Raw genomic sequence first — 15,858 nt, 5'->3', positions numbered from 1 at the left:
ATACTCTCCAATATATGTCAGGTTCAGAGAGGATTCAGTTTTAGCTGAGATTTATATTTCAAGTGGTCCATCTCTAAACTAGCTGGCTGAAAAAGAATAAGATTTTTGAAAGCTTCCTACTGATTTTTAATTTGTTTATTCCCTGCTGTGAATTGATTGAAGAGCCTTCATATTTCAAGCTGTTCAAGGTAAAAAAAAAAAAAAAAAAGAAAAAAAAAGGAGAAAAACAAAGAAAGAAAGAAAAAAAAGAAAGAAAAAATATTTCATGCTCTTTGCTATCAGATATCTGTTTATTGAAGCGTGTTATGATATCTACTACTAGATCTGCATTTCTTTGGGAGGCCTCACAGAAGATAATGGAGGATCATTGCTGTCTAGGCAGCATGGCTGTTCTTGGACACCCAGTGCAGTGCGAGCCCTCCCAGGACATGCAGCAGCATGTAAGGAGGCTCTGTCCTGCTCTGTGTCCATAGAGAAGTCCCAGGCAGCCTTGCTCTTCTGGGGAGCACAGACTGCTATTTGGCTGTCTCCACGTTTCTTCATCTCTTATACTTGAGGTGTAGGACTTGCGTATTCCACTGAAGTCAACTCACCTGCTTAAAGTTACATTAAGTTCTTCATTCAATTAGACTTGGCAGTATATTGCTTTCCCCAGTAAATTGTGTTTTCTTGTATGAAGCAGACAGGTGTGTAGAGATATATGGTAACTCCCGCAGTTCTGTGAGCAGAAATGCCTTTCTTTGTATTTCATGCAGGTTGGTGGGAACAGAGCATCTGAAGGATTTGTATGGCTGCATACTCAGAACAAGGTGGGTCTGAGGCCTGAAAATTAGGAGAGAAGAAACAAAGTGAGAAAGAGATATCTTTCATCCTCATAACATCTACAAAAATAAATTTTAAAAGTAAGTCTCTCTGTGGATCATCTATATTGCAAGAGCTTAGGTATACAGGCTCATGAACAGTAGTTAAGTATTGTTGCATTAAAAATATGTTTAAACAGTAATGTACATTATCACATAGAAAAAGTCTGGGTTACAGAAATGTGCTACATATGGAGATGGTACATCTAGCATGAAATGGATGTGGCTTTTCAGGACTGGAGTGCTGCTGTGTGAGAGATCTCTGTCTTCTCTTTGTGCCAGCTGCACGGTGGCACTGGGTTAATTGCCCCCAAAATAGAAGGGGTCACCCACAGGAAAATGCCCCATTACTGCAGGCAGCCAGAGTATGGCCCAGGAGGAATCACTGAGCTCAGACACCAACGTCCACCCCTCTGCCAGACACCACACATGAGACACCGTTCCTGAGCACCACTCACTGGTGCCCCCAAACTGCCCTCTGCTTCTCAGGGAGTAAGGCTTAACCTACACATTTCTTCTCATCGTTCCCCATGCCCCAGATCTTCCTGGTCATATCGTGCTCAGCACAAGGCACCCTGAGCACCAATTTCCAGACCTGAGCAGTTCTCCCTCCCCACAGTACAGTGACAGTGCCCATTTTGTGGTGCGTCATTCATCACCACCAACCTTCGCTGCTCTGCCCCACCTGAAAGCTATCCCAGCACCACCTACTGCATATCAACACACTCTGCTTCATGAGGAATACATACCAAACATCATAAGGCATTATCTGTTACCCCAGACGACAAACATGTGTCACCGATGGATGTTTTAGCAGAGGACAGATAGGTATTGGTGACAGTAATATCTTCTAGTTCAGTGCTGAAGTGATCAGACTCTTTGATGACATTATAATTTAGGGCCACACTGTAACTGGCAGGTTTTTTGTCCCGCTTCTGCTGGCAGTTGCAGAGTTTCCTGAAGGCTGCTCTGAATTTCTGGGACATGAGATTGTAAATTACAGGATTGATGGCACTATTTAGATAAATGCAGATTCTGCAAAATAGCAGGAACCAGTTTTCTTGGAAGGGGCTGGAAAGAAAGGAGTTGACAACCACCAGTGTTCGGTAGGGCATCCATAGAAATGCAAATAGGACAACTACCACAGCCAGCATCTTGGTGACCTGGGGGAACACAGAGAGAGACACAAGGTGGGCAGAAAGTTAGTACAGCTTGGAAGGAACACGTATGTTCCTACATCTCTATAGCCAAACCAAATCTACTGACAGACTTTTCAGCTGTGAATTTCAGATCCATCTTTGATTCAGAAAATTCTTATGTAGTAGGAGAAGAACAACAACAAACCTGGGTTCAGATTTCTCCCAGATTTTGTTAAATGACTCTTTGTAGACTTTGCAACTCCTCAGACTGGAAGAAGGTGTTTTAGGTGGAAAAAAGGGATTCCCTCCCCCTCTCCCCCTCATTTTTAAAAATCACTTTAGAAATCCTTTAGACTAATATGGTCTGTAAATGAATCAAACCTGAAGCCTAGTTACATAATCCACTTTAACAACTACCTTAAAAAGTTTTCCAAAAGCCAAAAGTATTATTTTTAAGTAACTAGATTTATACCTAATCCTTAAATCCTAATATTTAATTAGATCGTCATTAGTTGTTTTTAGTCTGAAATGGCAGTTATAGTTTACAGAAACAGAAATATAATGGATTACAATAAAACTTTATTATAAAAGCTTTTATCTGTTGTGTAAATTTGCTTTGAAAAAATAAAAAACAACCCTTGGGAATACCCAGGATATCTGAAATGAAGTGAATAAGAAATTATTTTAAAGTTATTAAAAAAAAACATGTAAAGAGTCCTTCTGTTGTATACAATTTACTTTAGTAGGTACTGCATATACTATATATACTGTATATACTATATATACTGTATTTACTATATATAGTAGATACTATATAGTATATAGTATATTGTAATACTATAAGATACTATATAGTATATAGGACAATATAGTATATTGTAATATCTATTATCTACATTAAAGAAAGCTTGAAAAGTGTTAATAAACAAGGTAGAAAATACAGTGAAATGTGACTACATGGGAAACACTGAGATAATATAGTGGGATGGCCTCACATAGGTCAGGAGATGATTCGGTTGACTGAGGGCGCATGAACTGGAGAGCAGTGGCACTGAGTTTGGTGAGCTATAGCTGCTACTTGTGTCTTTTTTATTATTATATATATATTTACAATTTACCTTTCTTCTTGACATAAAAATGTCTATTGACAGAGTAGCTTGAAGAACTTCTTTTTATTTTTGCTTCAGTCACTTTATTCTTTCTACCTTGGGTAACCAAAGTTATACTTCAATGAATTAGCAAACTCTGTAGCCACAGAATACATGCTGGCTGTATGGGTTATAATTTCATTACTTGCAGAACCAATAGATGAAGATCGATTAGACGAGCTTCAACTGATGCCCAAGGGGGACAGATAACTCCACTAAAATCACTTACAGAGAGATGTTAGGTTTAGTTGTGGTTCTTTTGTTTGAAGTTATACAATTTATCTTCTGATCACACAGTTCATTATATAAAAAACAGGCAATCTCATTGTCTAAAGTATGATTTTTTGTTTTTTCTATCTACACAGACACATACTAATACTACCAATTTTGTTGTTTTTGTTGCAGATACAATAAAGAATGGGATGGAGAGACAACTTACTCTACATATGTATGTATCTATCTTTAAATGCACATATTCAAAAATTACAGGTTGATACTATAATTCTCCTCCCTTCACCCCCACTTTTGATTTCCCAACATTTGTGCTCCATAGGAGCTAAAAATCAGACTGAGGAATTTTCTCTCCTTGTTTTCTCACTTGACCGAGACATCTTCTCATGACTTCTACATTACTTTTCTTGTTTGCTGTGCAAAAGCCATCACCAGAACAGAGCAAATCACAAATGCGAATGTCTCAAGTAGCTAAAAAGATGATTTTTGCTTTATCTCTGAGTCATTTCTAGAAGGAACAGTACTGTGAGCAGGGCTGCAAGGAGTGAGGTGATTCAGTGCTGACCTGCTCTGGCTCACAGAGACTGGGGACTCCTTATCTCCTTCCTTTTCTTCCTGCAGTTTGGCCACAGCGTGCAGCTCGAAACTGAGAAAATCCATTCAACTGAGAATAATCATTCATCACAGAAAATAATCCACATTTAAAGGAAGAAAGTAACCCTTTGTAGAGCTTGGATTAACAAAGGGAGTGAGTCCTATTAACAGATGTGTTACAACAGCTCAGACATTCAGAGGGAGGGTGGGTAATAGTCTACATAGAAATCAGAATACTTTGCTACCAGAAGCTCAGCAGGGGACTTTGTTATAATACCCACTGACCAGTGGCAATTTAAATTTCTTCTGAGTACACCTTTAAAGAACAATTGCTCAGAGAATCATTTACAATGAGGCAGCTGTCAGTTTGAATCCCAGGTTGTACTAGAAGCAAATTGATCGTAGTTATTATCAGGAAATGGAAAGATATTCACTCATGAAGTTTTAAGTCATGTAGTTGATATGGTACAGCAATGAAAAAAGGCTGTTACCCTTCAAGTCCTATATGGCAGAAATGCATATACATATGTGTTGTGCAAACTATAAGCTAACTTTATTTGTACTTGTGGCTTTACTTCCATTTTTCTTCCATCTAACATCACTAGTTTGTACTCAGCATACTGATTTTAAAATATTTTAGAAGTGGTTTTTAGCACCAGATAAAAAATATCATAGCCACAGCATAAAGTGCCCTGAGCTGAGACTGATTCAGTCTTCAGGTTTGAGTGCGTTTAAAAGAGCCAAGTTAGCTTGGTACAGTCACAAGTTTTGTGCCAGAGAAGACATTGTCTTGTAATAGCCTTTTTCAAATCACTTCATATGAAACATAACTAAATGTTCTTTTATGGAGGGGCTAATTATTTTGTCAGTGGAGTGGGACATTAACATAAAGGGGGCATTTTTTTTAAGAACCTTCTTTTTAATACCTATTCTATCTAACCATACATCAAAACTCTCTGAGAGGAGAGGCAAAGAGGCCTTTAGATTAGCAGAGCACTAACATGTCCACTAATTACTCAGGTGAAGACAAACATGCACTGATTGCTCTTTGCTTGTGGATACTCACTGCATATTCTAAACTCAGAGTACAAATTATTCTCAGATAAGGAAATTGAAAACACAATTAAAAAGCTTTGAGACAAATCAATTTTAGTCCAAATTTCAAGTGTACTTTGAATGATAGCGAAGTGTTTGAAACTGAATATGCTCCTGGCTGCATGCAACCACTCTTCAAATCTAATCTCTTGTTTCTGATAATATTTTGAAAAAAACAAAACAAAACAAAACAAAACATTTAAAATATTTTATTTATTTCTTTATTTGATCAGACTCCCAATATTTTATTTCTGAATTGTTTTTTCCTCCTTTTCTTCCTGCTCTAAAACCTTGTCATTCTAAGGGAGTGCTTTTACAAGGCATTTTCATTATCATGGTGTTTTGCTAGTCTGCTGGTTGCTTCCTTCTCCTTTGACTGTTAATTTTTCTTACATTGATAGGTAAAAGTGCTTACTAAGTCACAGTGTAATATAATCACTGGTGTTTTAAAAGCATGCAATAGTATCTCCCTTTCTTGTGCTTGGCTTTGTTCATTGATATCCCTTTCTCATGCTTGGTGGTGTTCACTGCAATGCAGAGATTGTATATGAGAGTCTGTGGTTTTGTAATCCAAAATAAGAATTGGAAGTTGTACAGTGAGGAAGAGAACTAAATAAATGAATGTGAGGTTTTGATATAATAAAACTGCAAGTGAAACTAAGTGATATGATTGAGGTTTCATGTGGCCATACAAAACTTTATCTTTCACTGCAAGCTGGAATCCATGCCGGCTCTGCTGTGAGAGAACAGAGTTTTTCTAGAGGGCAGTTCATCACATAGAACATCCAAATATAGAGGAGTTTCAGTGGAAGATAACCTACAGTTTTTAATCAGTCACGGAGGGACATCAGCCCTCCATGTATAGGTTTTTAGCTGCTGGAAAAGGGAAGTAGGTTGCTTCCTTTTCTTTCTATCTGCTTCCCCTGGCTTTTTGCTCTCTTTTCAAGGGTAGGGAGCTGCTTGCCAAGGTGGCTCACAGAATAGGTACTCTTAGAGCAAAAGAGAATTTATTTTTCCCCAAGTTTTTAATGCTTTCTGTGTGGCAGGCATATCCATTTTCTGTCCTTAGGTTCTAAGTTCTCTCACTCTCTTCTTCCTTCCTGCAATGCCTGGGTATTCAAGACATTTTACCACTTCTCTTTTCAGAACAGAGCAAAATAATTCAAACCTTCAGAAAAATAAGCATTAACATTTTAGGAATGCTGAGAGATCCTAGTAAATATGCTACTAGACATAGAAAAACAGAAAAATAAAGTATCCACAGCCAAAAAGAACAAACAAACAAACAAACAAACATAGAAGTAGCTTTTCTCATACTGTGGAGTATAAAGAAACATTGATTGACTTGTTGGTTAGTGCTACTTGTTAGTGAACCTCTGTTTACCTGAGAAATCTGCTCAGATATACTTTGAATAACACATTCTTTATTCATGAAATGAAGTTTTTCTTTCTCTCTGGTCTTTTTTAATAAAACTTTTGTGAATAGAATGCCTGAAATGGACAGTGGAATGGAATTTTAGAAAAGAAGGGAAACTGGAATTGTCTCAGTAGCTCATCTATCTCCTCTCATATGCATTTACAGGGAAACTTTCAGTCTTGCTGGTATTTTGATGTCTTTTCAGAATGCAGACTCGAGAATACTCTCAAACACCTGCCATGGGAGACACATACAATGGTGCCTGAAGTCAGTGAGGCTGCTGTAAACATTCAGCTCCTACAACACCTGGATTTGGTGTCATGTGTGTGTTATACTGCAAAACCTGTTTATTCCACCTGCCCTTTGAAGTGAGTTAAGCAGGGCTATTTATATGCTGGTGCAAAGACTATGAAAAGGATGGCTATGATTAAAGACTAAAGAATTATTACCTTGAATTTCAGGCATGTGTAAAGATGAAGCCATAAAAAGTGTATGAATATAAATATAAGTTGAATATGAATTTCTAGATAAAGGCAATGAGCTTACTATATTGAATTTAGTTTCTTTGCAATTTTCAGTAATGGACTATCTGGTCAAACCCTAGGTACAGGCACTTGTGTTTTTTCCAGATTGAATTTAGGCACACACATTACTATTTACATGCTATCAATGCCTGTAACTGCAGCTAATAAGATTCCTCAATTGCTATTCATTTTGATTAGGATACACTCCGTGAATGAGTTTTCTGGAAGATTTAACAATATGTATGGTTTGCAAGTACCAATAACAGGCTATTTTGGAATAACAAAGGCACAAATTGGTAGGCTAAAGCCATCATATGCATACCTGAAAAATCAGAGATTTAACTATTACTGTTGCCTTTGCAGTTGCTTCACAGCATTTTAAAGCATATTATAGGAAAAACTACACTAAAAGTTGCTCCAGTTCCTTTGCTTTTTGAGAAATAAGACTTCTCAAAGTCTAAAGGAAAAGTCTGTAGAAGACTCTTATGAAGTGCATAGCTAACAGGAAGCAGAGGCAGGAACGTTTCTTTCTTGGGCAGGTTTATGTTGGTTGTTGTGCTGAAATCTTAATAATTTTTATTATTTATTTATTTATTTTCCTCTGGACGCTTGAGAATTTATTAGAGACTATGAAATAGCTTAAAGAATAATGCCACTAAAATATTGGTCGTTTGAAATCAGTGAATAATTGCTTACTGATGAAATAGACCAGGATGTTATACTGCCACTTGCTTATAAAATTACTTGAAATATCCATCTTTAATCTTTGTTGCCACTGAAGGCAGTGCTTACCCTAGTCTTATGGCATTACATTTTCACAGTGCTTCAGGAGGACCAGGCTACCTTACACATTTGATTTATATGTTTAATTGGACACCCCCAAATTCATAGTCTGTATTTTCTGGTGAGTGAGTAGGAATGAGCTTCCATTCACTTCCCTGGGATTTGTGATCATCTGTCCACATGATCACATAGCTGTTAAATAAATCTTAACATTGAATTTGCATTGAAGCTCCTTCTTTTGCTTTCAATAAAGTAAAAGGGACTTTGAACTATCTTGCCTTAAGAGATAACTCTTTGTCAAGATATCATCTTCGAATCATATTGATCTTTCCTCTGTTAAGCTTTGAAGTTTCAGTTACTGTGAAGTGAGATTAAGTGAAAAATGTTTGAAAAATTTGCTCTCCTGTTTAACTTGAGGAAATATGCACATCAGGACTATTTCATACTGTTTTCTCAGGTTCAGATTGTGAAAATCACTCAGCAAAAATATTCTATATAGTTTCTTTTTTGTCAGAGAGGTCTCAAATTACTCTTAGTCACCTTTTAATTTTCTTCTATTTTTCTGTTGCAACAAACATTATGTCACTGTTTCTTCATCACTGAAACTCCCTTATTGGCAGTCAAATGCTTTCCCACATAGGGATCCTATGTTCAACTCTATATGAATTTCAGTCTAGCAAGGTTATTTCCTTTGCAGAGCACAGCTGAAACCCTGCTCAACACAGTCATCACCAGCTCCATCAGACCTAACAGGAGTTTAAGATGTTTCTTTAAGTGACAAACTAAGCACATTTTTGAAGTTTTACCTGCGTGTTTCAGTACTAAAAACAAGCTTAACAGTAGTTGATGCCATGTAGCATTGAGCACATACTAATTCCCCTCTGAAAATTGAACATATCAATGCTGCACCTTCTTCTGGCAGAGATCTTCCCTCAGGAGGCAGTCAGGTGTTACCTACTGACTTGTAGTGGCTGCCCAAAAGCTCTGCAGTGGTAATAAATGACTCATTTCTTTCCACAAAGAGCAGAGCATTTAGCTTCTGACAAAGAGGTAGAATGAACTGCTCCTTCTGGGACACAGAAAAGCCAATGGAAAATACAAAGTGAATTGGAAATGGACTCCAATGTAAGAAGGAGTGCTTCACTATCAAATAAGAGTAGTTTTATTTTTGAAAACTTTTAAAATAGGTTTATCAAACCCTGCTATCCCATACAGTTCTGTAAAAAAGGATAAATAATGCACAAGTTGGGTTGATTTAGCTCTTCACAAGTGGATACAAGAATGGAGTTTGACATGTTCTATAAGTATGTGTCAGTGCTTCTTTCCCTGGCAGCACTTTAACTGCAGTATAAATAAATAACTCCCAATTTAGGTTATAGTCCAATATCAGCAGTAATGTATGCTGTTTTGTGAAAGAAAAAATGTTTTGGAAATGGAGGTATATTATGAGAAAACAAATCTTATTTTGTGTCTTTCCCTCTCTTTTGATTTTTTTTTTTTTTTTAAAAAAAGAGACTTTTTTTTATACACGTTTTTCGTTTGTCTTCCCCATTAAGTTTTGTCTTGAAGTGCTTTGAGCGAACAACTCTTCAGGGGACCCTGAGTAGTACTTTGAAGACTTTGTTCTTCAGTAGTTATTGATATGAGTGTATTTGATCATTTAGTGAATAGATTTTGGTTTTGTCAGCTTTTCAAACATTCAAATGAAGTAAGCATTTCCTTGAACTAATATTGTTCAGTGACTTTTAAATTATGTGGGTGTGATGGTGAAAGCAGGGAATGGAATGAGTAAGCAGAGAATCACTTTCTACCTGGAAGAGCTGATTTTCATTCATTGGAGATATCATATAGTCTGAGCTCATTCATTCTGAGCTCATCCCTAGAGACCTCTGAGGAAAAATATTTTAAAATAGGCTTGACTCACAATTCTAAAATACATTTCAGGACTTCTTTCTAAATCATAGAATATGAACTCTTTTTTTTTTTTTTTTTTTTTTTTTTCCTTCAGTTGCGGTATTGTGTCTGGTTACATTAGACATTGGAAATATTTTTTCTGACAAAACTGAGCATGGTCCATCCATCCTTCTGCAGTAGCCACCGCCCTCGCTCCTGTTTATCTCATTGTTGATCTTCCATACATCCCCCCCCCAGCATCAGCTCAGGCAGCTATCATCACAGTTATGAGAAAATGATTATTTTATTCTGTATTTGCTTCCTCATTGAGTGTGGAGCTACTCTAGATGCTGTGCAAAGGTTGTTCCTCTCTTGTGCTGTTTTTTTTTTTTTTTTTTTTTTTTTTTTTTTCTCTCTTTGGTGTGAAGTGTGAAGAAGCATCCCAGGTGTGGAATTTGGGGTGATTTCCAAGTTACTCTTCATGTTTTTAATTAATCAGCTTCTAACTTTGAGTTAACACTTATAGCAGAAACCTAAGTGATGTACTGCCATTTTTTGAAGAAACCAAATGAAATTACATATCTGTATGACTCACAGTAAAAAGTATTGAATGTATATAGAAGCCTGACATTAATTTTTGGAAGCTGACATTGAAACACAAAGTTGACAGTACATGCTAAATGCTAACACAATAAGATATTTTAAAAATGTCTAAAAAACAACAGGATGACAAGATCTATTTCTGCCATGAGTTTGAAACAGCTTCAGAAAGCCCTCTTCAATTGAAATGCAGCTACTGTATGAGAAGGTAAGGGATAAAGCCTTCTCTTTTAGAGCTACATAGCAATTTTTGACCACTTTTAAAAAAGGAAGATTTTCAAAACATAGATGAGGCAATGGGAAGAAATTTAAATAAAATGATATGACCTGGCAGTCCAGGTCAAGTTAAATCCATGTCAGTTAAGCAACCTACACCAGACTAAGTGCGTAAATTAATTCAGTTACTGCTGTGTTGGATTAATCATTATCAGAAATGATTATGAAAATCATTGGTCTAAGCCTGCATAAAGGTTGAGGACACCTGTCTAACCTCCCATCATTGTATGTGATATAAATGCAATCTCACAGCTGGTTACTTACAATAATTAATTGTAACAATGCAATGGAGCTGCAGTCGGTATCCGTGCTCAGGTGCAAGCTGGGGCCTGCAGGGATCTCTGCGAGGAGAGGCCAGGGCTGCCCCGTGACAGACAAAGGTGGCTCCAGCCAGTTCCAGCTGGTTTCAGCTGGCTCCAGCTGGCTCCAGCCAGTTCCAGCCGGCTTCAGCCAGCTCTGGCTGTCTCCAGCTGGTTCCATCTGGCTCCGGTGGCCCCACCACAGGGCACCATTGAGGGACTGAGTGTAACTTGGGGCTCTAACAAAGGGCCATAAATTGGTAGTAGATTAAGTTAACTTTCCCCAAGTCCAGTCTTTTTTGCCCACAACAGTAACTGATAAACAATCTCTCTGTCTGTATCGTGACCCACAAGGTCTGTCTTCCCCATTCTTTCCATTTTCTCCCCTGTCCCTCTGCAGGGGGAGTTCACCAGCAGCTGGGTTGGGGCTTGGCTGCCATCTGGAGCCAACCCACCACAGGATCATGAGCAGATTACATTGTGTTGAAATGTTCCTGTACACCACATTTTCAGTCACTTTCTCTGCAGCTCACAGGTTGGATATCATATGCAACTCTATCACCCTAGAAGAAAGCACGTATACAACTTCACAGGAGAGCAGGAGTCATTATACACTGACTGTCAGCTCTACATGTCTAAGTGCAGCAGGAAATTTTCACTTTGTGTCTTAGTAGTCTTTGTGATTTCAGATTATTTGAATATGGACTTGTGTTTTGCCATTTTACATCACTGGATATATTTTGTATGCTGCTATTATACAAAAGTTATTAAAAATGCCTCACTATTCTTGCTTGGTTCCTACATTGTGCCATGCAAAAATGCCAGCTTTACTCATAATGATTCAAGTCTAATCCACCAGGTTATTTAGGATTTTAGAAAACATCTCATTGTCTTCATCAGAGACAAAAAAAGGCATTACACTATAATCCTTGCTTCCTGATTTTGTAATATAACAGCATCCACTGTCTGCAAAGCTTAATTTAAAAAACTTGTGTGCTTTTCAAGTGATGCTAAGCATAAGTTATCAAATATGCATGCTGAAGTGATATTAAGAACTTGAAAAGTGTATTATCTTTTTCTCCTACTAATTAATGGATAAAGGAAAACAAAATTAGACTTCTAATCTGAATATTAACTATAATTGGAGACATAATTAATTATAACCTAGCCCACATGTTTCAGTTGTTCATTTCAAGACACAGCTCCAATACTCTGTAAGCTCTCAGTGCTCTAACAGGCAGCTCAGTTAACTTTTGAGGTCCTTTCCATGTCTGTACTAAGGGAAACCACCTCTCTCATAAAACAGTAGCAACTATTGTAAAATAATAAGAGCATAAAGCTCAAGTTATCAGCTGGGTGTGCACTCAGCTTGTTTGAAAAGGTGCACAGTTCAACTTTGCTTCCCAAGGGACTTGGGCAGGAGGTAGAAGCATCCCGCCTGATGAAGTTGGCCCCCTGTACAGATCCTTGCAGCAGCTGCTGAGGGACATGAGTTGGGCTGCTCAGTGCAGAGCCACACTCCTCTGTGCCATCAACCTGAAGGGCACAACTAGAGCCTGTGCCTGAGACCTGACCGCAAAGTGATGCTCCTGAATTTGTCAGGACTGGACCCAACTGTGCTGAGTGCTGTGTGAGTCTGAGGTAGTAAGCTTCACTGCATAAGTCATTCATAACATCCATAAGTCATTCTACTAACTACATTCTATCTCCATAAGCACATATATATTTAATGATATACGAAGAAACAAGTCAAACCTATGCCTAACAATTTTGAGCCACCACAAAACAAACAAACAAACAAACAAAAACAAAACAAAAAAAACCTTTCTGAGACAGAACAGCATAGTATTTACAAGGCATTTTTATACACAGTCTTGTTTGAGTAGGCTTTCACAGGGGCATTAGAGACAGAAAAAGTAAGAACTTGGCTACATTTACAGAGCCACGCAGTGCCTGAGCTGGGACTAAAGTCTCCCAAACTTCCAGACTAGTTCCTTCTTCTCTGATCTCAAAAGTAACTCAAGAGTCACTTTGTATATTTCACTGAATTACTAACAGGCTGCAATATAACGAAGCTATGGTTTAAAATGTTTTATTCTTTTTTTGACACTTCCTTTTTTTTTTTTTTTTTTTTTTTTCATACAGGAAATAAAACGCTAATTGTTTTCTAGTCCTAGCAGTAGGTGATAATGAACAGGCAAGAAAAATACATATTTATGTATATGTATATAAATACCAGAATATAAATTTCAGATTGACAACATAGCAAAAGAGAGAATATGTTTTACTCCCACATATTTAGACTAGTATTCTCTGAAAGAAGAATTTTTAAGTTTCTGAAAACCATTCTAAACTGCTGTTCCTACCTGCCTTCTAGAAGCAATAGTGCTATTGAAACTCCTGTTAGTCGTCTTGGAATTCACAGGCTTGTTTTGGTGAGCCACGTCATTCCTCCATGCCTTAGAGTGTTCTTTTGGGTCCGAAGGGATGGGGTTCAGGAACAGTATTCTAGCAATCAGGCCATAAAGAACCGTTGCCAATACCATTGGCAAAACATAAAATATACCAAAGTCCATCATGTAGATAGGAGAATAATAGCTCCTGGACACCTTGTAGCCACAAGACACAACAGTAGTGTCTTTGTAGGCTACTGTATTGAGGTCTAGCAGGAAAAACCAAAGCATACAGTATATGGAGGTGAAAGCCCAGACAAAAATAATGATCTTTTTGGCTCTTGAAAAAGTGCATAGGAACTGAGCTTTTATTGGGTGGCAGATAGCTATGTATCTCTCGACAGTGAAAGCAGTGATGGAAAAAGAAGAAGCATTGATCCCCAGGTACTGGAGATAAGTGATGCAGAGACACCCCACGTAGCCATATACCCAGGATCTGTACAGACTTTCTGTGATATTGGGGAGTCCTGCAGCCACAAGCACCATGAGATCTGCCACAGCCAGACTCACCAGGTAGCAGTTAGTGGGAGTTCTCATGTGTTTGGTTCTGAGGACCACCAAAACCACCATGATGTTGCCCACGATGCCCAGTCCGCAAATGAGGAGGACCAAGAGGATGGTAACCACTTGGTATTCAGCTGTAATGATCTCCTGGCTTGACAGCGGCAGCCCAGTGTGGTTCTGCTCGTCCCCTGTGTCATTCTCCATCTTCATTAAACCACTGCTGCTCCTGCTCGGCACTTGATCTCAGCACATGTTCTCCATGGTCCCCTGAAATGGGGGAAGTGGAGCAGAGCGTGGATGAGCTGTAGCCCCAGGGCACATTCTCCATGTAGTCACAGTCCCATTGCTGTCCTGTCCTTCACTCACCTGAAAGTCCCTGGACTTTCAGCCTCTGTAAATTCAGTTACCAGACAGGTGAATTCTTCCCAGACTCCAGCTCACTCACACAGGTTAGAAAGCTGTGCTCTCATAGCTGGTTTGAGGCTTTCATGAAAGCACAGCATGTGGAGGTTTCCACCCTGCAGAGGAGGATGAGGAGGCAGGGAAAACAGAGCTCCTCTGCACTGCCAGCTGGCAGAAGCACTGCACGGGACTGAGCTGATCCAGCCCTGGCAGATTTCAGCATCACCGCTTTCCAGGAGGAGTCACAACGTACCGAGGGTGGAGACAGCAGCGGGAGGTAAAGAGAGAATGATTTGTAAAGCTCCCAGGTTTTCTGCTTCATGCTGCTTTTCCTCTCTGCTCTCAGATGGCTAGCTCACATATCGATCATATTGATCCACCCTGGCAAACAAAGGGGAGATTGACTGGCAATAAAAAACCACTGATTTCTAAAACTCTGATTTCCCCCGTGTGCTTGTGGAAGTGCAGGTAATTTACACTTCCCTCCTGCTTTGCAGGGAGCTGTCAGCCCTTCAGAGCTGACAGAAATATATCACAGCTTTTGAAAGCAGCAGGAAAAATTAATTTACTTTACTCTACTTTACTTTACTTTACTTTACTTTACCTTACTTTACTTTACAGGCAATTTTCTATGAAACCTTTATTTATACTGTCGTCACTCCTGAGCCCTTTCAGCTCTTCTCTGGATTGTAGCACAGCAACAATAAAACTCTCAGATTGCTTCTTAATGAGATCAGTCCCCACCCTCCTCAAGTTTATTAATCCACCACTGTTTTCTCAGTGAAGATTCTCCTCTCCTTGAATGAACTCCTTCTTGCTCAGTCAAATTCTGTAAAAACACAGACAAATAATAATAATAAAAAAGGCAGAAATAATGCTTTCAGATGCATGTATGAAAAATCAATGCATGCTGTAGCAGTGTTCAGTAGCCAAACTACAGCTGGAAATGGATGTAAAGCTTTTCTGTCCAACCTGCTGCAAATCTGAATGCCTCCAGGCATTTGCAATAGCAAACTCTTTTCCAGTGGTCTGTGAAAGAGCCCTTGTCAACTCCCCATCACAGTGCTTCAACCCATTGTTTCTGCTTATACTATTTTGTTAAAAGGTTGAAGATTAAATCTGCCTTAAAGTCCTTTTCTTTTTTTTTTTTATTTTTTTATTTTTTTATTTTTTTTTCTATTTAGGGCAATTGTTTTTGCTCTTTGTGCTCTTTGCTCAGGAAGGGTTCCAATAATAAAATGTTGCACAACTGGAGATAGGCAACTTGGATTTCAAAACAGATTTTAGCATCAAGAGAAAAGGATTAGCAGGGGCACATGATGTGATGTTCGCAGAATTTTAAATAGACTGAAACAACATGTTGTGACAAAAAGAGGATATCATTTGAATGGGAGTTGGAAATGAGACTCAAACCATTTCAGAAGTTTGACACCACTTTGTTAAGCTTTCCAGACACTTTTTTGACCATTTCTCATTTCTATATTGATCAGATGTTTTCAATCTGTAGAACTCAAATAAAGCAAGTACCATACTTCCTTTTTAACGGATGAAGAAATGGGGGGAAAGAACCAGATTCACTGGCGGTGTCTATGGGAAAATCTAGGCTACTGGTTACCTAACCAGTGTTTTTTCCACAGAGT

General features: G+C 38.4%; 1 protein-coding gene across 2 annotated transcripts; it reads right to left on the bottom strand.

Annotated features, from left to right (window-relative positions):
* Positions 1-392: 392 nt before the first annotated feature.
* TRHR (thyrotropin releasing hormone receptor) lies at positions 393-14,811 on the bottom strand. Of its 2 annotated transcripts, XM_035319537.1 has the most exons (4): positions 14,183-14,811; positions 13,226-14,083; positions 1,610-2,023; positions 393-822 (listed from the first exon to the last, which is right to left on the bottom strand). In XM_035319537.1, the coding sequence occupies exons 2-3, from the start codon at positions 14,024-14,026 to the stop codon at positions 1,616-1,618; spliced, it is 1,209 nt and encodes a 402-aa protein (XP_035175428.1). In that variant the 5' UTR covers positions 14,027-14,083; positions 14,183-14,811; the 3' UTR covers positions 393-822; positions 1,610-1,615. The 2 variants fall into 2 exon arrangements, with proteins under 2 accessions (XP_035175428.1, XP_035175427.1); XM_035319536.1 differs by having other exon boundaries at positions 13,226-14,811.
* Positions 14,812-15,858: the final 1,047 nt, after the last annotated feature.

This window comes from Oxyura jamaicensis, chromosome 2, assembly GCF_011077185.1.
Source record: "Oxyura jamaicensis isolate SHBP4307 breed ruddy duck chromosome 2, BPBGC_Ojam_1.0, whole genome shotgun sequence".
Classification (NCBI taxonomy): domain Eukaryota; kingdom Metazoa; phylum Chordata; class Aves; order Anseriformes; family Anatidae; genus Oxyura; species Oxyura jamaicensis.
This window is presented reverse-complemented; position numbering and strand designations above follow the sequence as displayed.

Coding starts and splice junctions, on each gene's coding strand:
- TRHR (XM_035319536.1), bottom strand. CDS start 14,026: ATGAAGATGGAGAATGACACAGGGGACGAGCAGAACCACACTGGGCTG. Junction 2,024..13,225: donor CTATTGCTTCTAGAAGGCAG/GTAGGAACAGCA, acceptor GTGTTCCCCCAG/GTCACCAAGATGCTGGCTGT.